The sequence below is a fragment of the Pituophis catenifer genome, unplaced genomic scaffold (genome assembly GCF_029215685.1).
Source record: "Pituophis catenifer annectens isolate HBS135680 unplaced genomic scaffold, rPitCat1.0.hap2 SCAF_6, whole genome shotgun sequence".
Taxonomy (NCBI): domain Eukaryota; kingdom Metazoa; phylum Chordata; class Lepidosauria; order Squamata; family Colubridae; genus Pituophis; species Pituophis catenifer.
The window spans coordinates 44996458-45021590 of NW_027256886.1; the positions used below are offsets into that span (position 1 = coordinate 44996458).

General features: G+C 37.6%; 1 protein-coding gene and 1 long non-coding RNA gene across 4 annotated transcripts in view; one reads left to right on the plus strand and one right to left on the minus strand.

The window, feature by feature from the left end:
• Window positions 1–24232, minus strand: part of LOC139318506 (uncharacterized) — a 76524-nt gene extending 52292 nt beyond the window's left edge. For both annotated transcript variants that reach the window (XR_011600514.1, XR_011600515.1), the window contains exon 1: window positions 24128–24232. This is a non-coding gene — a long non-coding RNA (uncharacterized lncRNA). The remainder of the gene's footprint in view (window positions 1–24127) is intronic.
• WBP1L (WW domain binding protein 1 like) overlaps window positions 1–25133 on the plus strand; it is a 37316-nt gene that overhangs the window by 8694 nt on the left and 3489 nt on the right. Inside the window, exons 1-3 of one of the 2 annotated variants that reach the window (XM_070945967.1) lie at window positions 8165–8416; window positions 16354–16456; window positions 24480–24641. In XM_070945967.1, coding sequence (XP_070802068.1) covers window positions 8390–8416; window positions 16354–16456; window positions 24480–24641 — 292 coding nt within the window. In that variant the 5' untranslated portion in view covers window positions 8165–8389. Of the gene's footprint in view, window positions 1–8164; window positions 8417–16353; window positions 16457–24479; window positions 24642–25133 lie in introns of those variants that run through there. The other variant, XM_070945966.1, reaches the window with a different exon arrangement.

A 25133-nucleotide genomic window follows, 5' to 3' on the forward strand; every position in this document is an offset into this window, starting at 1 on the left:
ACTCTTCACCTGCTGTCAGTGTTCATGTGTTGCTTGAGCCTTGTTCACCAATGCTATGTGCCCACCTTTCACAGTTGTTTCAGTGTCTATTTCTGGTTCAATGAGAGTGCTGTGGTTACCAGAGCAGCTGCCATCTAGGTATCTTTCAGTTCTTTGATAGGGCTATAGATATCTTTCTTGCCAACTTCTACAAGGAACAAGAAAAAAAAAATTTTTTCTCTTTTGTAGCATTACTCATTGCAGCTTTCCTTGAATACAATACATGTTGCCAGAGGTGGAGTTGGCAAGCAATCACTATTTTTCTCTGAACTGTAGAGGTACGGCTGAAAGGTGGATGGGAGGGTAGGAAGAGTATCTTTTGGAAAGAATGGAAGCTTATTTTCTTCACCCTGCCTTCTCATTGCATTTAAGTTAACCCTTTTCATTTTATTCTATTCGATTGATTTGCCAGTCAGGGTTATATATTTATTTGGTATTTGACATTTTCTGCCTTTCCTTCAGGAGCTGAAGGTGTTGCAGATGGTTCTTCCACCTGTTTTTCCCCACCAGAGCAACCCTGGGAAGTATATTGGACTAAGACAAACAGAGAGGGCCAATATTAGCCAGTGAATTTCTGTGGTTGAGTGAGGACGAAACCTCAGGTTTCCCTGCTCTTAGTCCAGCAACTTTAAAAACTATACCAGGTTAGCTATCATAACAACTTTGGGCCCCTCTGGGCTAAAGGATTATTTTTTAAAAAAAAAAATGACGGTGATAAGTTTGCCTATAATGGTTGCCACACTGATTTAATAGCTTTCACTTCCCATTGAGAATGTGGGAAATCGTTTGAGATAAGATTTCCTTGTAAATAACATTCTCACTATTTATGTCACAAAACGGAAGTCCCCAGGGTTTTTTGGCTGGAAGCTATCCCAGAGTTTAAATAGATTTAAAACTAAATGAATGCCATCAAATAGGCTATTTATTTCAATGTAGCAAGCTGAATTTATCTACTAGACAAACTTTTACATTTCTGGAAAACTCCCAGGGACACAGTGCTCTACTGTAAACAAAAATAAGCATCCCACCATGTTTTAGAAATTGTAACATGTGGGGTCAAGAATCCCACAGCGTGAAGTATATCTTGTAGGCAGTAGCAGTTAATTCCAGGCAACAAATACTCTTTTCTCACAGGAACCTGGATTAGGAAAGAGATCTGGAGACTGAATTTGTTCTGAAGGGAGCAGACTATCATTTTGAAAATTTCACATTAAACTGATACTTTTTCTCCCCCCAGGTTCCTGTAGTGCAGTGGTTCTCAACCTGTGGGTCGCGACCCCTTTGGGGGTCGAACGACCCTTTCACAGGGGTCCCCTAAGACAGTGGTCACCAACTGGTGGTCTGCGGATAATTTTTCGTATTTTTGCATTTTTGCAGGTGGTGCAATACGGAAAAAGGAGTGCAGCCCTCGCCGTTCGGAATGAATGGTGCTGTTGGGGGGGAGGGGGCGGCACAAGCAGGAAGAAGCGGCGTTTGCAATGGCTGGAAGCTGCGGGAGCAAAGCACTACTTTCATTTGCATGGCAACAGCATTCCGCCTCGGTATAGTTGCGCCAGCCAGTGGCGCAAGGCAGCCCTCCTCTCCTGCCGCTTGGGACTCGGAGCGGTAAATGATGTCTGGCCTAGGGAGCAGCCGGATTTTGCTCTCCATTGCGGACACCAGATCGGCTCCCTGCAAGCTCTTGTCTCTCAAGGAACCCGACCAAAGTTTCCAGTGCCGCTTCAGGGAGCGCTCCTTGAGAGACGAGAGCTTGCAGGGGGCTGATCTGGCATCCGCAATGGAGAGCAAAATCTGGCTGCTCCCCGGACCAGTCACCATTTACCGCTCTGAGTCCCAAGCGGCAGGAGATGAGGGCTGCCTTGGCCACCGGCTGGCACAAATATACGTGAATGCTCATGCAAGTGCTTCACTCCCACACTACTTCTAGCCCTTGTTGGTGCTCCGCGCAACTCGGTCTCTCAGGGAAATGCTTGAATGCCTCAAGACACTGGCTGGCCCATGAGATGAGAGAGAGAGAGAATGAGAGAGAGAGAAAGAGAATCAGAATGAGACAGAGAAAGAAAGTAACAAAGAATGAAAGAGAAAGACAGAAAGAGAGAGAGAGAGAGAATGAGAGAGAGAGAAAAAGAGAATGAAAAAGAATCAGAATCAGAGAATGAGAGAGAGACAACATGAAAGAGAATCAGAGAGAGAATCAGAATGAGAGAATCAGAAAGAGAGTGGGGGAGAGAGAGAGAAAGGGGGAGAGAAAGAGAAAGAAAGGGGGGGGGAGAGAGAGAAAGGGGGAGAGAGAAAGGGGGAAGAGAGAAAGAGAATGAGAGTGGGGGAGAGAGAAAGGGAGAAAGAAAGAGAGTGGGAGAGAGAAAAAGAGAATGAGAAAGAAGGGGGAGAGATAAAAAGAATGAGAGTGGGGGAGAAGGGGGAGAGAAAGAATGAGAAAGGGGGGAGAGAGAAGAATGAGAGAGAGAGGGGGGGAGAGAAAGAGAAGAGAAAAAGTGGGACAGAAAGAGGGAATGAGAGAGAAAGAGTGGGAGAGAGAAAGAGAGGGGAGAGAGAAGGAGAGAAAGAGAGAAGAGTGGGGGAGAGAGAGAGAGAAGGAGAGAGAGAGAGAGAGGAGGGAGAGTGCCTGAAGGACCCCATCCTGTCACTGGGAGTCCAGGTGCTTCAGCAAGCAGCGCGCTGCATTTCGTATTAGTGATCCGCAAAATTTAAAATTATGAACTTGGTGGTCCCTGAGGTCCAAAAGGTTGGGGACCCCTGGCCTAAGACCATCGGAAAACACATATTTTTGATGGTTTTAGGAATAATTTTATGGTTGGGGGTCACCACAACATGAGGAACTGTATTAAAGGGTCGCGGCATTACAAAGGTTGAGAACCACTGCTGTAGTGGATGATTAATTGAAGATACAGGAGACATGGTAAAACACAGTTTTCTACCATTGTGTCTCCTTTATGACACTAATCCTGGCCCCACATTTTTTTTACAGATTATTATTTTTTTAAAGGAAGTTATTTATTTAGCAAATAAATAAGGGAAATCTCCAGATGCTAGACACACAATGCAGTTCGGACAACCTAAATTGCGAGTTCATTCTGTTCAGCACTTGCACATCTATCCTTGGTGCACCACAGGGGGCAAACTAATATACACCAGCTGACTAGCAGAACTTGGGTTGCTTGCTCTTCTGGGCTTCTCCACCAGTCTTGCCTCACCTCACTTCATGTCACAATGCATCACGTCTGATGATAGCGACAGCTTCCACTCTTCACATACATGAACGCAGATAGTTTTTTCCCACCAAAGTAGTAACTTGTTTATTTATCACAATATTGCATGCTTTTGTACTGCTGGGTGGGCAGGAGCTAGGGATTGAGTGATTGGAGCTCATTCTATCTTTCCGAGCTAGGCTTGAACCGACAGAGTGCAGACCATTTCTGGCTGGCAGTTTCACCATCATTAGCCACTACACCACCTCATCCCTTTTTAACAAAGAAGTAATAACTAAAATACCATTCCAAGAGGTAATTAACACACTGCAGCTAACTACAATTTTGAGGGGGACAAACTGAACTGGTGATTAGTTCAGTCAAGCCTTATTTTCTTCCTACCCTGTTTCCCCCAAAATAAGACATCCCCTGGTAATAAGCCCAATTGGACTTTTGAGTGCATGGCAATAAGGCAATAAGTAGTTAACGAAGCATTCCCTTTATTAGGAGCACCAGCAGCTGCGCTCTCACAGCAGGCTACGAAGTCTCTAAGTCCTGTGGAAAGTGAATTCACTCCCTTTCCCCCTGAACTGGCCCTACACACCAGGAGTCTCTCTCTCTCTCTCCCCACACTTGCAAAGGAAGTCCTGGAAGGTGTACTTCCAGGAGCAGAGAGATATACACACTCAAAAGGCATTGAAGAATTCTGATAATTTCCAGACAGTATTCGGAAGTGCAGGCTATCAGTGGCTGACTGGCAGGGAGATGAATAGATGTTTGCCACACCTATTCATCTCCTCCTCCTGCCTTTTATCCCCAGAGCTAGGGTGGGGCTTTGCTAGCAGCGTGGCTCTTCCGTCCCAAGGACCGGCCTATAGATTTCCACTGCTGTCCTCTGCCTTCTGCGCATCCATGCGTCAAGCACTGGACCCAGCTGTTTTTCCTCCTCTTCATCAGCCACCTTCAGACCTGGGAGCTGTTGACTTTCCATTTGAGGAATGATGGACGGCCCAGGTTCCGCCTCTGTCTCTATCTCTGACAGCTCCATTCCCTCTTGCCCCTCAGAGCTCTCAGATTGCCTTGATGCTGGCCCCAACTCCCATGCCGCCGCCTCATCTGATTTGGCTGCTGGAGGGGCTGGTGGCCAACAGGCCACAACAAGTTGCTTAAAGATCATTTTAAGTTAGGACGGACTTCAAAAAAGCTACTTACAACTCATCTTCGAAGTTACAATTGTTGCACCACCACTCCAAAGTCATGTGACCACATTCCAGGCTTATGACTAGTTGCAGTATCCTGCAATCACATGGTCACAATTGATGACATTTTTTGCCACATTCCTGCAGAAAGCAGAAAAAAAAATACCTATAGGAAATGCTGAATTTGCTTTACAACTATGTGATTCACTTAAAACCATGGTGACTCCCCTAACGCCTGTCATAAAAACAGTCATAAAATTGAGTTTATTGTTCTGACCTAGACTCCCTTAACAAGCAGGAGGCAGGAATTGGTCCCAGCAAAACCCCTTTTATTTACACGACTGAATTATGTTCATTCACAGTCAGCAAGGTTTGTCCAAACAGTTTTTCAAAGGAATATTTCTCAACACACCTTATCTCGTTTGGCAAGCTGCCACATAACTTGTTTCCAACTGCAATACAAGACAAAACTTAGCATAGAGTCTCTCAGAGACACAGAAAGAACGAATTGTTTCCTGCAAAAGCCCACTCCCTCTTCGCTCCTCTTTTATTTCCTATGGGAGGGGCCAATCACCTCCAAGGTGTGGCTTTACTCCCGAGTTGACCCTGCTTTCTGAGTTGTTCTTGTGGCAGCTCTGCGCATGCATATACTGGGAATGGGCTCCAGCTGTTCCTCTGCCTTGATGCTGTCTAACTACCTCTCTGCCTCCGACGCAGAGCCCTTGTCTGAGCTTTCTCCAGCCCCCAGGACTGGCCCAAGTTCCTCCCCGACCTCCTCACTGTCTGACTCTGCTGCTAGCTCTGCTGGCCGCCAGCGGGCCACAACATAGCAACTGTAGCAAGATTACTATATGCACAAAAGATGAAATGTTCTAAACTTCCCACAATAGTGGAGGGGTTGGTAAAGATGATGTAACTTAAAAAGAGATGGCAAAATTGACCTCCTTGATTAGAGAAAAGACAATGTCTTTATTTGTGATTGACTAGAAACCTCTTTTAGGTTTTTTTGCATGGTACAGAAAAAATGAACATGACTTGCAGTTTTGATGATTTAAAAAATTGTATTAAGAAAAAATCAACTTTTTTGTTATAAGTGAGAGTCAAATTATTATATTTGCTGCAAAGGAAATCAGAGCTTTCTATTTTTAAAAAATCTTTGGCCCTTTTGTCTCTTTCTCTTTTTCTTTGTTTCTTTTATTCTGTATTAGTTTATGTTAACTTTTATGTTCTTTTAAATTTTTTAGTAAAATTTATATAAAAAAGAGAATACATTACTTTAAAACCACAATAGCTAAATACAAAATTAAACTGCCTCAAACTTAATCTGGCGATAAGACCATGTTACTGGGACATGCTCCCTAAAATAGTTAATGGGGGATCTTCATGCCTTCCTCAAAGGAATGTTGAGGATATCCCTTGTATGTCCATTAGATCAATATGTTAAACTTTTTTCAACCAAGTTTGTACTTAATCTTTTTTATCAGTTTCAAACAAACTAAACTACTTACATCAAGAGCTAAAATTGAAAAACAATATAAGAGGGAATTCCCCACACTCTGTTTAAAATGTATTCTGTATTTCCAGACTTGAGAGTTGTGAGGCTTCTAGACTAGTATATGACAAGCAAGAACAGCTGCTGGTTTAAGAGAAGCACAAAAATATTGCTACACCTCTGCTTTAAAGGCTCAGCAGAGTTAAATTTAGATCACTTTCTTTCATATCTATATTGCTTTGGAATTTGATGTATTCTGTTGCTAAGGCAAACACCGTTTTATTGGTATAAAATAGAGTAGAACTGGAAACAGGTTTAGAATTATTAAGAATCTTAATAATTTATATCACTCCTGGTGAAAATAGTGATTGGTTGTTTTTATTTATTCAACAGTGTTTTGTGAAAAACAGGCCTTGCTGTATCTAAATTTATGACTTGAGTATTGAGCATTGAATCTAGTTCACAGGTAGCCTTGTCATGCTCACTCTTATACTAAACTCCAAGCATCTGGATCTCTTTTCATTATTCTAGTCTGCTTTCAAATGTTTTAAAAAGGGAATACTCATTTATGTCAGTGCAAACCCATTTCCTTGGCCAAGTGCAGCAGAGTAAGAGAGGGTTGCAACATGGGAGAAGAGTTAGGTTAATCTTTTCTTTCATACATTTTCCTTTCCCCTCTCCAGTTTGTTCTTACACAGTAAGTAAGCTCACTAGAGCAAAAACCTGTGAGCATATTGATGTTTCCATAGGTCATTTTACCACATGGAGTGTGGAGGATTGACTGAAGGTGAAAGAACTGTATTTTATGTCATTTTAAAAGCAATAATCATTTTTTTCAGTATTTTGTTCTAACATGTACATCACATACTACTCTCCTTTTTCTGTAATTTTTTAAGAGAGATATTACTACACAGTACTCCAAATTTCATTCTGATACATTTTAAGAGACACGTTTAAAAGGCTTGTTTTTAAAAAATAAAATAAAACATCCATATTGGTTATTTTTGTGTTGATTTTGGCGGGAGTAGGTCTTCTATTGAAAATTAAATAAATGAAAATGATTATTAGATAGAAAATTCCCAGTACAAATTTTACGCAGATGTATATATATCCTTGAAGGTTTTGTTTAGAATTCTATTGACATTCTTGTGAATTTCTGTTGGCATCACCAGTCAGGCTAATATATAGAGAATATAATACATATATGCCAAGAGATAAATTTAGCACTCAAGCAGCATTCCTAAAATTCTGCAAAAAATTAACAGGTCCTGAATAGAATAGAATAGAATAGAATAGAATAGAATAGAATAGAATAGAATAGAATTCTTTATTGGCTAAGTGTGATTGGACACACAAGGAATTTGTCTTTGTGCATATGCTTTCAGTGTACATAAAAGAAAAGATACATTCGTCAAGAATCATGAGGTACTTAATGATTGTCATAGGGAACAAATAAGCAATCAAATCATATTAGGAAACAGTCAATATAAATCGTTAAGGATACCAGCAACAAGTTTACAGTCATAAGTGGGAGGAGATGGGTGATAGGAACGATAAGGATTAATAGTAATGCAGACATAATATTAAATTATTAATATTAAATATTAATATTAAAAATATTAGCATTATTTCACTTTCTTCTCACTTAGTCATTTAACTTCATGGGCATTTTTTTCTAGCACAATGTGTTTTTTTTGCCAAAATATAGACTTTAGCTTGCAAATAGCTTTTGAAATTGGGCTGAGAGCTTCAGACTGTCCACTCCAGGTTGGATATGATTTAAGACATACTTCTTTATCAGCTAACTTGAGTATGGCCATATCAAGACTGCCAGTGAGGCCCCAAAGTTGACTTTCTACTTTTCTGCCTTGGGCTTAGATGTCAGGGTAGATAGAAAGCATTGTTGTTTTTAATATTTCTGGTTTTGGTCTAACTTTTTCCAGGTGTTCTAGAGAATGAATGTTTATTTTCATGATGTATTGGCCCTGAAAACGAGCTCCAGGTTGTTCAAATACTATTTTCCTTTAAAAATAATGAGATATCGGGGTAATTTTGAGTAGTCATTAATGCTTAATCCAAGCACTTGGTTTTAAATGTTTCTCATTTCCTAAGTGCTGTGTATTTTTTTTAGACAGTAGGCTTCTTTGAATTGTTAATCAGCAGCTGTCTAAAGAGTTTTTTTTCCTGGGCAGTGCTGCTACTGATGTCACTTCCTCCTTGGCAAACAGCCGACAGCTCTCCTGTTTCTGAAATTGGTCTCTGGGAGGGGAAAGAGAGCGAGTGAGAGCATGCCGTGTCCTGGGACCCTGTTTATTTAACATTCCCAACTAAGGAAACCCTACTTTAAAAAAGATTGTGCGTGTAGTCTTTCCATATCAGATGAAGAAATGAGTATGCGGTTTTCGAAATTTCTTTGTTTACACTTTTAGCTTGGATTATGAGTTTGCAAAATGCCTTTCCTTTTGGGCCTGCGACAGGTAACTTGTTTTTGGATTCTTGTTTTTACTAGTTAGGGTGGAGAATAAGAAGTTTTGCTGGTTTTTAAAACTACCAGGCTTCCTTGTCAAGTAAGTTACTGATTCTCATAATTCACTTTGATCATATTTCCACTGGTCTATTTGAGAGGAAAAAGATATTTATATCACAACACTGAAAAATCCTGAAGATTGAACAAGCTTTTAAAGGAATCAGAGTGAGCAGAAAAATGTGTTCTCCCTTTCAAATATTTCTAAATCTCTTCAAAATTTGAGTTCTGTATAAGATTTTTTCTTTTGCTGTAAGAGTTTTGCTGTAAATAAATAAAAAATTACTGAGATTTAATGTGTATTTTTAAAATATTTGTGAAGGTTCTCTTTTTAAAATACCAAATTAATTGGTTCCTAACTGGCATCCAGCACTGCCAGCTTGCACTTAGTAGAGTAAATTTAGTAAATGACAGTTTAGGAATCAACCTGTCCCTTAATTAAAATATTGCTCATCTAATCTGTATTTATTTCATCTAACATATTTATTTTGTAAAAAAAAATCAAGTGATGTTTGGTGTGATGAGCTTTAAATGTTTTGTTATCTAAAATATTTAGTACCACCAAATTATTTGATAAAAATGAAATAGATTTAATTTATAGATACCTAGATTTTAAAACACAAATAATTAAATAAGAATTATCTATTTTTTTTTGCAAGGATTACCTGAAGCATGGAGTTCACATTGTTTTTAAATTATTGATACTATTTTAAATAAAGATAAGATTATGGAAATTTTAATATGGTAATAACAGACCATTTTTTATTATATATTATGTCTTGTATCAGCAAATTAGGTCTCTAGAAAACATGTTTTATTAGAATTCTTATAAACCACTTGATATTGAATTTGTGTCTGTGGGAGATAAACTCTGTGACCTCTGAGTACTTTCATGTCAGATTCACCTCCTAAAAGGAAATGTGGATAGCTTCTGATTATATTTATGTGTTCTGTTCAGTCTATTATTGGTAACAAGAGATTCAATATCTGAAACAAGTTTACTTGCCTATTTTTGGTGTCTCTGCAATTGACCTTACTATAAGGGCTAATATTTGCACCTGCTTTTTGTTCAATAAATCTCATCGCTTTTTTTTTTTTAATTTGATTTATATGCCGCCCTTCTCTGGAGACTCAGGGCAGCTTACAGTGATGCTCTGAAAACCATCTAAATTTGCTATATGTCCCAACAGATGTGTACATATCCCCCCCCCCCGGTTCTCTGCTATCTACCTGTCTATCTTTCTTTTTTCCCCAGTCAGGTAGTTGTATTACTCGTTTAGTTCTTTTTCATTGTTTATTTTATTGCTCTATTATCTTTCTTCTGTTCTGTTCACATTTTTCATTTCTTACTTTTTTTATTGTTTTTTTATTGTATTTTTTTATTGTTAAAAGCCCAAACTTTTTCTTTCATTATCCAAAAACACCTACTGGAAAATCTTATCAAATTTTGAGGATCTTTTGTAAGTCCTTCCCTCCTTCAGCATTGTTATAACTTCGAATGATTACTGAACGAATGCCTGCCCAGTTTGTTTCAAAGTTTTGGTTGGATAACTTGAAATGTTCACATCTAATTTCCATTGCAATGACTAGTTTGTGTTCCTGTATGTTAAAATTATATGCCTTCTTTTCTTCTACTCATTTACTCTAGTATTTAAAAAATAGAATGAATATTATGTTTCAGAGTAACACAAAACGTGTAATACTATCTTTAGAAGGAAAATTAGTCTTTGTCAAATGCTTATGTGGTATTTAGGGAATAACTAAATTTCAACAAAGGAAATAGAACTGTAGTCAAAAGGATTAACAAGAAAGTGACCAGATTTAATGCATTTTCATTTTCAATTTCTTCTCAAGATATCTTCAGATTTATTTTAAAATGTAATAGCTACTAATTTAATTTCTTAACACAAGAAAGCTATTGATATAGTTGAATGCAAGTAATGCTAGGTTTTTTCTTTTACTTTTTAAAAAATTTCAGTCAGTTCTTGTGCTTTAAAGCAGAATTTAAATCAGCAATTAGGTAGTGAAAATATGTAAACTTGCAAAATTAATGTTTTACTGAAATATGTGATACATTCTCCTTTTCTAAAATGGAGAAACCTATAGAAAAGGTTACCTTTTAGTAATATTTCATTAGCTAATATTTAATATGTAACAGTAAAGCTTTTACCGGTATTTCTCATCTAAACGACTTTATCCACAAATTCCTTTGATTAAGCAGATGCAGGCAATTTTTATCAGTTGTTAAAAGGTTCTCCCCATCCCATCCCACTGCCAATATCCCAGAGGCAGCAAGAGGCAAAAGAGTAATGCAGTGATTTAACTAATGGGATTTTGTTTATGTCATTTGATATCTTAAGGCAGCCAAGCCTAGCTAACTAATGATTAAAATTTGAGGAGGGAAAGTAAAAATATTTCCAGCTAAAAATGGGCCATTTTCTGTAGAATTTGAATACTTTTCTGGGAAGCCCAGAGGGTTACAGAAAAGGGCCTGTGGGATGCATGGATTACTCATTTCTGAATTAAGGTACAACAGAAATCCGATCCTGCTTTTAAAAAGGAAAATACAATTGAATGTGAAAGTTTTTTCCATTATTATTTAACTGTACTCGTAAAACTAATTATAACCCTTTAAACAACATAACATGATACAAGTTCAAGCTGTTCTTATTGTACAAGGATTTCTACAGAAAATATCTCATCAATCAACATCCATAAACCATAATGTATGAATTCTGTAATTAGTAGGTCGGGTGCAGCTTCTTTTCTTTTTGAGCACTGTAGAGATAAATTTCTGACTTATGTTATATTAAGAGTTCCCCACATCCCCACATTATTTATGCTGGTTAAGGAGCATCCTAAGTGGAAAAAACGATCTTCAGAAAAATCATCTATATCTAGAAAACATATTTTAAAATAAATATTTTTGTTACATTTTTAACTTTTTATATGAGAACTTTTAAATTTATATCTAATAAATTTAATAAATAAATTGCAATCAAAAGTATATACCTATTTTCTAAGTAAAATATTATGATAGGCCATGACTCATGCTGTACTTCGTTATACATGAAGTATCTAATAGCCCTTGAAGTTTGGGAGAGTACTAGTTTGGAAAACGTTGGGCACTGTAACATGTTACTACTATTTAAAAGCTCTGCATCTCTATCTTTTCACCATTAGTACCAGCTAGTTTTGAAAATTGCTTTGTCATTATACTGTTGGCAGATATTCAAGGTTGGTCTGGACAGTACATAATGTGACTGCCTTGTTCACTGCCCAAGACACCCATCTTCCTGAACCATTTCAAATGAATGTACTTGCAGTTGGAATTTTATGTACCACATTCTTAGCTTATTCTTATATACCTTAATATAAATTAAGAGAGGGTTACTATAGTGAATGAACTAGCCTTCACTCCAGAATCTTTCACACACGAGCAAGGCAGGCGGCCATTTTGAGGTCATGTCAGATGGCTAATGTTTACATAGTATATATTAGTGATAGTGAACTTTTGACATATGAGACAAAAGTGACATACCAACATCTAACAACTATTATTGAAATCACACCCATTCTCTTGTGATATTTGAAGGCTGTGGAGGCCGCATAAAAAGAGTATGCTCTCATACAGCCTCCAGACCCTCTGAAAATCATGTGAGAGGGCTATGGTCTTGCATGGCCTCCTAAACCTTGGAAAATCGTGCAAGGACAGAGTATGCTTTTATGTGATTTCTCCAGAGACTGTGAAAAAGCATTCTTCAAAGCCACTTCAAGAACAAAGGCCATGTGTGATCCACAGCAGACTAGGTAGTAGGCCACAGGGACCTGTCAACAGAAACAGAACACTACCTTGGAAGTAAGCAGAGGGCAGTAGATACTGGAGAATGCTGGGCTGTGGTGGCATTTGCACCATTCCCCAAGGCTTCTATGTCTTGGAAAATGGTGCAAGGCATCCATTTTCAGGGGCAGCAGTGGCGCTAGAGTTGATCTCAAGGCCCGGGACTGTCCTTCAGGCTCAGTCTCAGTGCTGTATCAAATATTGCTGTTCAGATGGCACTCCTAGATTGGGGGGTGGGGGGGGTTGCGTCCTTTTCTGGATCGGGACTCCTTACGCACAGTCACTCAGGCTCTCGTCACTTCCTGCCTGGACTACTGTAATGCTCTCTACATGAGGCTCCCCTTGAGCACCCGGAGGCTCCAACTGGTGCAGAATGCAGCCACGCGGGGGATTATGGGAGCGATGGGCCGCTCCCATGTGACACCCCTCCTGCGCGAGCTGCATTGGCTCCCGGTGGTCTTCCGGGTGCGCTTCAAGGTGTTGGTTACCACTTTTAAAGCGCTCCATGGCACAGGGCCTGGGTACTTACGGGACCGCCTTCTGCCACCGATAGCCTCCCACCGGCCAATTCGCTCCCACAGAGAGGGACTCCTCAGGGTGCCGTCAGTCAGGCAATGTCGGCTGGCGACCCCAGGGGGAGGGCCTTCTCTGTGGCAGCACCTGCCCTCTGGAACGACCTGCCCCCAGAGATACGTAGGATACCAGATCTCCGTGCTTTTCGCCGTGCCCTCAAAACTTTTCTATTTCACCAAGCTGGTCTGGCGTAACCCCCCTTAGATATTTTAATTGTAACGGATTTTAGTTGGGATGTTTTAAATCTGGGCCAAAATTTGTTTAATTCCTTTAATAATTTTAAATTTTGTATCGGATGTTTTTTTATTCTTGGCTGTTCACCGCCCTGAGTCCAGCAGGAGAAGGGCGGTATAAAAATTCAATAAAATAAATAAATAAATAAAATACAGGGAATTGTTATTCTTTTGTTTGAGTTTGGGTGAGTCAAGTTAGTCATTTTCTAAATGTTTGAATGCCGAGCTGAAAAAGTTAGACATCACTGTACATACTGTACCATATCAAGGAATCAACAACTTTTTTTTAATCAGTAGAAGTACCTTGGTAGCATGTACACCCAATGTACAACCAATAATTGGTTGTTTGGAATCCTAATTTCAAGATGGGAGGGGTCAAGAAAGTTTTGTCAAGGCAAAACTGAAAGGGTCTCCCTAGCTCTACTTAAGACTTATCTTGGGATAGGAGAGGAGATTTCTCTGGAAGATGTAACTGGAAGAGAAATTGAGATAAGCTTTTGGCAACCAGGTTATCTCATTTAGCTCACAATTGTGATTTGTGAAGGAGAAATAATGTCAGTGTGTATTCAGACACAGTGGAGGTTTATGTGAACTTTTGAGCTTGTTACAGATTCCAGGGAGAATATTCCATGTAATGGGTAATAATCCCCCTCCTCTTTAGAAACTGGAACTTTGAAAATGATGCCAGATGTCTTTTTGTAATGAGTGCTAACTTCTTTTGGGGTAATAAGAGCTCGTGGAACTTTTTAATGCTAAGATTCCTGTGTGTTGATTTAAATATGTAATGAGTCTATTTAGGAATAACAGAATTGTTCTATTTACATGAACTAAAATCAGTTTGTGATTTGAAAAAAAAACTCAGTGGAATAATGTTTGACATGTTTGTTTATATAAGATTTCAAGTGATTTACCAAAAAAAAAAATTCAAGGATTTCTGGGGTTGTTCCAGGTTTTACTTTGCCTCATTCTCTGAATTTTGAAGAGGTCCAATTTAATGTCATTTTTAAATTTTTAATCCTCCCATGTTTTTCTAGTCTTTGTTTATTTCTTTTTCAACAGGAATTTGTTTATTTCTTTTTCTTTTGATTCATAACTGATCCTTTCCAAAACAGATAGTTTTATGTTTTAAAATCTTTCCTAATTATGATGGTGCTAATTTATTTAGCCTTTCATATTCAGTATTCTGAAAAATAGCCACAAATATTATTTTTCTATTATCAGCTAAATTAAAGCATGCTGTTTGGTATCTTACATTGGTTAACCAACAAGCCAAGCAATTCTTGGTTCAAATCATAATTGTATATCCTCTCCTTAATAGGCTTCCTCTGATGCCTTCCAGATGTGTTAAATTTCAACTCCTTTAGTTCCCATTTTGTATAAACTCTGTTACTTGCCTCATTGTTTACTGTCTTCACTTCACTTCCTCTCTTTGCTTTCTCCTCATTATCATTCTTTATGGTAAAGATTGAACTTTTTTGCTTATGATCTAAGGCACTGCACTTTAATGATGCTATAAATATAACACCAAATCACTACCTTGCCTTTATTATTTATTTAACTTAGTGCCTTCCTGTACTATAGCAGTGTATTGCTAAGTAGATAAAAACTATTTCATAATAAGATTCTGTGGCAGTAAATGTTTGAGCTAAATTAAGGCTATCAACTTAAAAAAACCTATTGTGTTTAAACGTTTTTGTGCTCCCCAATGCATTAATTTAAAACATATTTATAACATATTATAAAGCTTACGGCTTGGTTTGATCCAACTTTAGGACACAATGGCTACACCCTTTCCTGCATGGTCAGGGAGGAAATTCTTATGTCACAGACACTGCAGATTGAAGATACTTTTGCCAGCTTGTTAAAAAAGATTAAACACACTGAAAATAGGATAAACCTTGCTAAAAGTAGCTTGAAACAGATTTGGGAAATGAAAGAATTAGAGAAATATTTCTAGTCAGCATTCATCACGTTGGCAAGGAATTCTAATTGTTGCCTGCCAACACACCTAGATATCTCAACTAAATACAGGCAGTCCTTGACTTACAACCACACTTGAGCCCAGAATTTATGTTGCTTAAGTGAGTTTTGCCCCATTTAATGACTTTCCTTGCCACATTTGTTGCAAGCGTGATTTGTTGCAATTCACTGCAATTGTCAAATTAGTAACATGGTTGTTAAGTGAATTTGGCTTCCCCATATGCACCAAGACAAATTCCTTGTCACTTTTAGCCAATAAAGAATTCTATTCTATTTTATTCATTGACTTTGGTTGTCAGAACATCGCAAAAGATGATAATATGACCTGGGACCATCATAAATGTAGTCATCAACCATCTGAATGCAAATCACATGACCATGGGGATGCTACAACAATCATAAGTGTCAAAAACGTTTTTTGTTTTTGACACTTTTGACATTTTTTTTCAGTGCTATTGTAACTTTGAATGGTCACTAAATGAACGGTTGTAAGTCAAGCATTACCTGTATGTAAACTGTAGTATAAAAACATGGAGTAAAATCAGTAGTAAATGAAAAGTATAGACTTTTGCTAGACAAAACTACAGGTAATTTGAATTTTGATCATGTGACCATGGGGATGCTGCAATGATCCTAAGTGAAAAACGGTCATGTCACTTTTTTTCAGTGCCATACTAACTATGAACAGTCACTAAATGAACTGTTGTAAGTCGAGGACTACCTGTACAAAGGAAAGCTGATTTTTTTTTTTTTGTCTTGCAGAAGTTGTCATTGTTTTATTGCAGGAACATCTAGAATATTTGTTCACTTTCTTTAGTGAAAATGCTTTAGAGGAGTATAATTCTGGCAGTTCATTTCCATCCATTTCTGCTGCACATACAGATCCATAAAGGAGAGAGGGAAAGAATGAGCAATGGGACCAGACTGATATTTATAGAAAATACTTAATTTTAATGCAACTAAAAACATTTCTGTTCAAACACAGCATTTTTATTCGATTTGATGATATCAAGGAAACTTAAGCTAATTAAGGTTTTCATTTCATTTCCAAGGATTAATTAACTTTATGTGTTTCTCAGTTAGCTACAAGTTACCCATATCCTAGAGAAGAGGTCCATAATCTATATCCAGAATATTGACAGGTATTTAAGCCTTGGGTTAATACATGCCTCACAAACCTTAGTTTGTGGGATTGAGACTCAAATGAGCCTCCCCACTTATCAGATTGCTATGTTAGTAACATACTTCTTTCTTCCATTGTAGGACAAAGAAACCTGCATAGGAATTAACAACCAGAGTTACAGTTGTGAAACAGGCCATTGCTGTGGACAGTCTCAATGCTGCAATTACTATTATGAACTCTGGTGTAAGTTTTTAAAATTTATTTTATAATACAAATGATAACTACTCTTGGGTTTAGCATCTGATTTTATCCCCCCCCCCAAATAAATGCTTTTATAGATTGAAACTGAAGCATGGCAAAACTGACTATACATGGCAAAATGTCTACATGGTATGTTTCAATATAAGACAGGAACTTCCTAGATTTTGATAGGATTGTTTGATAGGCTTTGCAGGAAATATATAGAAGAATGGTTCCTGTTTTTCCATTTTTTTTTTTTATTTTTTTTTGTGGGCTTCAGTTTTGTCCTGTAATAACCTTTTGTATCACCTGTCAGATTAGGACTAAGTACTTCGATTTGAAAGTGATTCTACTTCTGCTAGCCACTTCCAGCAGATTATGACTCTATTCCTTATTAGGAAATTATCCTGTTGGATGCTAAAGTTTTTATTCTGTTTTCTATGTTGTTTAATTTTGGAAGAGATCATCCAAGGTTTTTGAGTTCATTGGTATCATCCAAATATTTACATCTCCCGTTTTTTGCACACTGGTAAAGCAGCAGAGACTTTGAACAGATGCTTGGTATCAGTAACAAATGAAAGCCAACACACTAAAGTTCAGTCCACACTTGAAATGCAGGTCAGAGATATCCATGAATGATGAATCCACTAGATTAAGTGGACATTTTTAATATGTGATGATATTTTTTTTATTTTAAAAAAGATTTCATATTGTTGCCATATACCATGAACAAACGTTTTTGCTTGAATCTGACCTAAACATTATGGGAAAGAGTCTCTGTTTCTGTCTGCATATCAAAGGATCCTCTCCCCCAGATTTAAAATTTATTCCGTTTACATTTATTTCTCATTAAAGTTTATTTAACAATTTAACAAATTTTACAGGAAGAAATATTTGTTATTGTTAGTTGCGAAGTCGTGTCTGACCCATTGCAATCCCATGGACAACGTTCCTCCAGGTTTTCCTGTCTTCTACCATCCTCTGAAGTCCATTTAAGCGCATGCCTACTGCTTCAGTGACTCCACCCAGCTACCTCGTTCTCCCCTTCTTCTTTTGCCCTCATTTCCCAGCATTAGGCTCTTCTCCAGTAAGAAAAGAAATATAGGAAGCATAACAATAGCTAACTTAACAGTAACAAAACAACAAAAGGGGAACACCATTACACATATCCATCACATATTAAACAATATTTCAAATTTTCTTAACCTAAATTAAAAGAAATAATGATTATTGTTACAAAATGTCATAAACCTATGTGGAAAAAGGACATATTGTGTCTTTATTGAAATTACATATCTTTTGAATTCAGTGCTTAATATCACAGATAATACTACTTTGCCAATTTCTCACAGTATTTCTCTTAGAAACACCCAATACCTAATATAACCATAATTTCTCAAGCATCATGTCAGTCAGTTGGTCTTTATTTATTTTTTTACATCTCCAACAAAGACTGTATGTCCATTCTTTAAAATACATCCTTTAAGGCAGTGGTTCTCAACCTTCCTAATGCCGCGACCCTTTAATACAGTTCCTCATGTTGTGGTGACCCCCAACCATAAAATTATTCCTAAAACCATTGAAAATATGTGTTTTCCGATGGTCTTAGGCGACCCCTGTGAAAGGGTCATTCGATCCCCAAAGGGGTCGCGACCCACAGGTTGAGAACCACTGCTTTAAGGTTTCTATTAGTCCTTTTCATTTAAACATTTATTATCTCTAGTTTATAGTTTTATTTGTTCAAAAGCTAAAGATGGTGATAGTAATATTATTGAGCAAATACTTGAAAACTGAGCACAAATAACACATCATTCTTGCTATCTTGCTTATTTATTATTATTTATTATTCAAATTTATAGACTGCCCTTCTCCCGAAGGACTCAGGGCTGTGTACAGCCAAAGTAAAAAAACATAGATACAAACATTAAAAACAATTTAAAAATATATATATAAGTTTGGCCCCAAAGTTAAAAAACAATAACAAAACATATTAAAAAAACATTTAAAAAGTGTTAAGCCAGCCTGGCTTGCTGAAAAAGAAAGGTCGTCAGGGCACGGCGGAAGGCACCGAGGTCTTGAATTCTTCGTATCTCTGGGGGCAGTTGATTCCAGAGGGCAGGTGCCCCCACAGAGAAGGCCCTCCCCCTGGGGGCCATCAGTCTACATTGCTTGGCCGATGGCACCCTGAGGAGGCTCTCTCTGTGGGAGCACACCGGTCGGTGGGAGGTCGTTGGTGGCAGTATCTACCAACCTCTACAAGTTGGTAGATAAAGCAGATTTAAATATTCCCAGTTCAAATTCCCATTGCTGTCTTTTGCTTTGTAACAGCCCCAATGCTGTAATGCAGTGGTCCCCAATCTTTCCAGCTTGGCCCGGTGTGGCTGTATGAATGGCAGGCTTATGCATGCGTGCACATTTCCATTGGTGTGAGCGGCGGGGACGCACACCCTCCTCTCACATGAATGGAGTTTAGTGTGTGAGAACGAGGGTGCTTGTGAGTGAAGCTCCATTTGCATGACAGGCAGACATTTGCATTCATGCATGAAGCTCCACTCACATGAGTAGAGAACACTTGTGCTCATGTGTGAAGCTCCACTCGCTTGAGCAGAGATTGGGCAGATCATAAATCCAGCTAGAGATGCATGCTATGGTTCTTATAAACTAGAATGGACAGGGTTTAAAACAGTCAGGGAGCCATTTTAGGATCAGTTCTGCTAAATAATCACCTGTTTAACTGCAACGATTTACATGTTTTGGTGGGGATTCTGTACAGTTTTCTCCAAGGATAATGAGGTACTGTTTTAGGATTTAATCTGAATCCTACACAATTCAATAGATGAATTGTGTATGTTTCAGATTTATTCTTGTTCTATCTAGATAGCTGTTTTTCTCTAATGAGTCAGCAGTGTTTTTGGTGCAAAAGGTTGTGTTACTGAAATCTGGTGATTGTCTTTCCTGGCCCATTACAAATACATGATGTCCACATTAATATTACTTCTCTCCCAAAATATTTTTAATAACCTATCTTCCTTCTATTGTTTCAAATGAAAATTTCATTTTTAAAAAAGAGTGAAACAGAATTTAAGCTCTGTTCAGCTTGTTTTATATTAAGTCTCTGCACATATATTGTTTATGTATGTTTGGTAAATAACTTTCAGTAAGCATTTTAAATACATTTTTAATATAATTTTGTAGGGTAGGCCTCTATTGTAGGATAAGAGTGTAGTGGTAATCATTTATCTCAGTTCAGACTCAGTTCAGTCTTTGCAACTTAACAGCTAATATCTAAAGATAAACTTCAGAAAGCCAATTTGGTGTTGTGGTTAAAACAGCAGGTTAGAAAAAAGAAGACATGTGGTCTGATCCCACCTTAGGCATGATGCCAACTGGGTGACCTTGGGGCAGTCACATTCTCTTAGACCTGAGAAGATGGCAGTGGCAAGCAACTTCTGAAATCTTGGCAAGAAAATGGTAGGGACTATATCCAAGCAGACACCAGGAGTCAAGACTGACGTGAAGGCAAAAAAAAAAAAAAAAAGGAGCAGGATAAACTTGGAGCAGGACGTTACTTAATTCACCATAAAATGTTTCGCCTGCTTTCTTCATTTGGTCTTCATTCATTATCACAGCTAATCAGTTAGATTTGACCAAGATACAGGTAGTCCTCGGCTTACAACTGCAATTGAGCCCAAAATTTCTGTTGTTAAGTGAGGCATTTGTTAAGTGAGTTTTGCCCTATTTTACGACCTTCCTTGCCACAGTTGTTAAGTGAATCACTGCAGTTGATAAGTTAGTAACCCAGTTGTTAAGTGAATCTGGCTTCCCCATTGACTTTGTTTGTCAGAAGGTTGGGAAAAAATGATCACATGACTTTGGGATGCAGCAACGGTCATAAATATGAACCAGTTGCCAAATATCTGAATTTTGATCTCATGATCATGGGGCTGCTGCAAAGATCATAATTGTGAAAAACAGTCATAAGTCACATTTTTCAGTGCTGGTTCAACTTTGAATGGTCACTAAATGAACCGTTGTAAGTCAAGGACTACCTGTAATCGGAAGGCAAAGGCATGATTCTTGGGGAATGTAAAGAAATTATTTGTTATGCAGTTGATTTGGCTGTACTGAGACTTGCTGCTAAGTAAGGCAGTGGCACCTATCCAAGTTTACTGTGAACTCTTGGGCAGACTATTCTGTTCCTGTTCTTGAACAGTAAAAAAGAAAACATGTTTTTCCATTCTGAGTAAAGGATAAAAGGCTCTTCTCTCAGTGAACTTTTTGCTTCGATTCTTTGCATCAGAGAAACATTTTTTGTCTGCTTAAAGATATTTCTGTTTCACTCTTTATTATCTGTTGCTGTAGAATAGATGTTTGAGTAGTTAGAATCTTCATATGCCAACCAGGGAAAAATCTTTTGAGGAAAAATATTGACAGAGTTTCTAAAAGTTGTTAATAAAGAAATACCTTTCTATGAACAAAAAGATAACTGTGGACACTGTTACATGTGTCTCCAATTGTCTGTAGCAGAGATGATGAATCTGTAGCCTTCCAGGTGTGCTATGTCTCCTAGTATGTGTGACTGTTAGGCTGCTCAATGTTGCTTCAGATATGAGATGGTGGCAAATAAATTTAATAATAAATAAAAATAATAAAATAAATCACCAAGGTGGTTCAGACTTCTGGGATGGGAGTTTAGTAGTGTCTAGAAGCACACATTTTTGTATTACAGGTTTCTGCAATATTAACACTCCCTTTGTCTAACATTTCCCAAATATATATTCCATGATTCTACAGAAAGATTTGGAAACTATTATTGGTGTGATCAGACAAATTGCAGACTCAGCCAGGGATTAAACTGTCTGTTCAATAACTGGGAATGAAGCTTCAGTTTTTATTGCTTCCCCATATAGCATTTCATCTCATGTTGCCAGCTTGTCTCCACTCTCTATATTTTCTTTTTCATTTTAATTTCGTTTTTGTAACAGTATTGCTACAGTATTGTAAGTTGTACAAAACAATGCAATACAATTTTTCTGTCCTATTATCTGAGTATATCAATTATATTAGTATACAGAATTTAACTTTTTAAGAAAGTATATGTTGCTTCTACTTACTAATTACTGAAGTTGTATTATAAAAATGAAAAAGCTGGACTAGTATCTCTATATAGGACTTTCTATAAAACATTGGCAGTTTTGTAGCCATAGTAGAGCTTTCTATTTCTATTAGAAATTGTATATTCTTCTGGTCTTAAATATACAATTTATTTGTGGCTTGCAGGTATCAGCTTATAAACAGCTCTCTTATTTCATATTGTGCAGGACATGCACACCTCAATTCTAGTAAAGCTGGGGGTGGGTTCTTGTTGCCATAATCTTCCTCTTCTTCATCCTCCACACAATCATAAGTAGTTAGTTTCAATTCCATTATGTGTTTGTGGATACATGCATATACCTACCAATGATAAGGTAAGCTTTGAAATGTCATCCTTTTTAACAGCATCTACATTTTTTTTCTTTCTGGTAATAAATTGAAGTTTAGTGTGCCGCTTTCCTTCTTCAAGGCAAGTTGACCACTCAGAAAACCAGTTTACAGAGTCAGCATATTACCCCCAACAATCTGGGTCCTCATTTTACCAACCTCGGAAGGTTGGAAGACTGAGTCAACCTTGAGTCGGTCAGGAGCAAAATGCTGGCAGTCGGCAGTATTAGCCACTGCGCAACCAAGGTGCCACCACAGAAACTACTGCTTTCTTCTAGTAGTTAATAGAATAATCTAAAGTATATTAGAATTATTTTTTTTGTGTCAAAATAAATGGGCTATATATACTGCATTGGTAATGAGACTACTGAGTATTCTAATAATTTGCTGCAGGGCAAGATAATGTGCAATGGCTGGTGGATTTTCCTCCCAATAAGGGAAAAATCATTATCTTTTCCCTAATGTGGATGGGGAGGGGAAGTTCTAAAATGGTAGGTGAGCTATTCGTTAAAACCTGATGGCGATGTGAGAGTTGAGAATAAAACACGGAAGAGTGGTCCCGCTTATGACCACTCTATCAGCAGCTGATTCCCTCACAACTTCAACACACACACACACACACACACACACACACACCATCTGAATCAGGTGCTTTCAAAATCCTCTTCTGCTTTACTGGGAAGCTACCAAGGTGTTTCACTTGACCACCCGTGCAGATTTTTTGGAAACAAAAGTGTGGAATCTCTCTCTATAGCCAGCATTGCAACTGCACACAACCCACACAACATGTCTGCAGTTTGGCAGTAACACACTGGCTCAGTGAGAAGTGAATTTCCTGCTTTAGCCAATGCAGCTGCTCTATTTGCTCTGCCAATCCATATGTAGCCATATCATATAAGATGGAGACCAGTGGGGAGATCCCACCATTTTCTACATTGTTAGCATAGTCACAATACAGCAAAGCTTACACTAAGAGGCAATGAAAGTTTCAACTGTAATTCAGAAAAATTACAAAGCCAGCTGATATTACAAGAAAGAAACTTGTGTGCTGTTAGCTACCCTCAACTTGAATTTAGGATATGTAAATATGCCTTCTGATTGTATTTTTTCCCCATTAATTTGTCTTATCTTTCAAAAAGGAAATGTTGCTGTACTGTGATACCTTAAGACAATGAATTAAGTGTGCTCTTTCTCTCCATATTTTATTAAGAAATACTGAATATAAACAGTTCATGGTTTGCTCAGAAATGCACATTTTTAGATGAAGCTGTTCAACTAGAAGATATTCTTTGAAAAAAACTAAAGCACTGGAAAACAAAATTAGTTTTGGTTTCCAAAGCAAATTTTTTAAGATTCTTTGCTTTTATGTAATTTTTTCAGCCGGTACTATTTTCCATATTCTAGCTATTATTGATCCAAAGGAAGAGATTACTCACATTTTAGGGTTTTGCAATGGAAAAGCTTGCAATTAACAGAAAACAATTACGTTATTTTTTGTGCTATAGTTGCAATGAAAATATTCATTGCAACTATAGTTGATTTAACAGATTTCTGAGTAATTTTCCATATTTCCTCAAAACCTTTGCCCTAAATGAGTAACTAAATGAGCATTATATAAAATTAAATAAAAAATTATATAACTCTTCTTTCCCTAAATTATATTTTATGTAAAATGTAAAGTACTTTTCTTTGCTCAGAATCTACCGGAACTCATGTCTCAAGTTCAGGCATTATATAAGAAGGAAAAAACAAATCTACAAGGATGCTAATATACATAGTACATACATACACTTTACAATTTACAATCAAGGCAGCAAATATACCTTATGCTCCTTTCTCCTCCTATTTTCCCCACAACAACAATCCTGTAAGATGAGTTGAGTTGAGAGAAAATGACTGGCCCAAAGTCACTCAGCTGGTTTTCTTTTTCAACATTAGCTATAACCCTTCTATGATATTCTCCATTCCTCCCCCTTCCCTCTGTTAAACATTGGGATTTTTTATGGTAATTCCATTTTATAATTCTACAAATGGAAAACAAAATTTCTGGCTGTTTATCATGAGCCTACCTTAAGGATACTTTGTTATTTCTTAACAAAACTAAAGTACAATGTTTTTTATAATAACCATATATTTAATGTCTTGGTTATTTCATCTTTCTTTCCCATTCATACTTATTTTTTTTAATCTTACCTGGCATGAAGTCAGCCTTAAAGTATGCTCTCTTTTCTGTCAGAAGCAATAGTTCTCACTTGACCTCCATGATATCAAATGGGAGCTTCCCACAGGCCACTTTCATTCAAATCTTCATTTTTAGTCTTTGTGATGACTCTTATTTACAGTTGACTGGAATAAATATGTAAAAATATCCAGTAACACTGCATGTTGCTTCTATTTATGTCTCCTGACAGTTGGTCTATTGACAGATGCAAACTGCTGCAAATGGTTACACACATATGCAGTAGTTATAGATAAGCTTTTCTTCTGAAAAAGAAATACTCTGAATAAAATTTACTTTCCCTTCCTCCTTTTTCTTTTTCCACAGGGTTCTGGCTAGTATGGACGATTATCATCATTTTGAGTTGCTGTTGTGTCTGCCACCACCGACGCGCCAAACACAGACTTCAGGCACAACAAAGGCAACATGAAATTAACTTGATTGCCTATCGTGAAGCTCATAACTACTCCACCCTGCCATTTTATTTCCGTATGTACTGCATGCAAGGAGTAGCTGTCTTCAAAGACCAAGACCAAAATATTGCTATATTGAGAGGGGACATGAATACAACAGGGACCCCCCCCCCCAAAGTGGCAGGAATGGTACAGAAAGGTTGGTTGATGAGGACAGAGTGCAGGTTTATAATATCCTGAGAGACTGCGCCCTATCCTTTCTAGCAATTTGACTGTAGTTGAAGCTGGCTAACCTTTATTGATATCGGCAAAATTTAAGTTGTATAGGTGACTGACTGAAACACAAAGATAAAACCATGAGCTAACTTTGTATCAAGCATGGTAACGCTATATTCCTTTTTGAGTTATTTTCCAGACTCTACTGCAAAAAGGAACAAGAGGCATATTTGCTGATTAGTCTGAACAAAATCAGTAGTAGTAATAAAAGCTGAGCTGTTTTTATATTTTATATTTTTTTTCCTCTGTGACTAATACAACATCACCGTCATGGAGCTATAATACAAAGGAA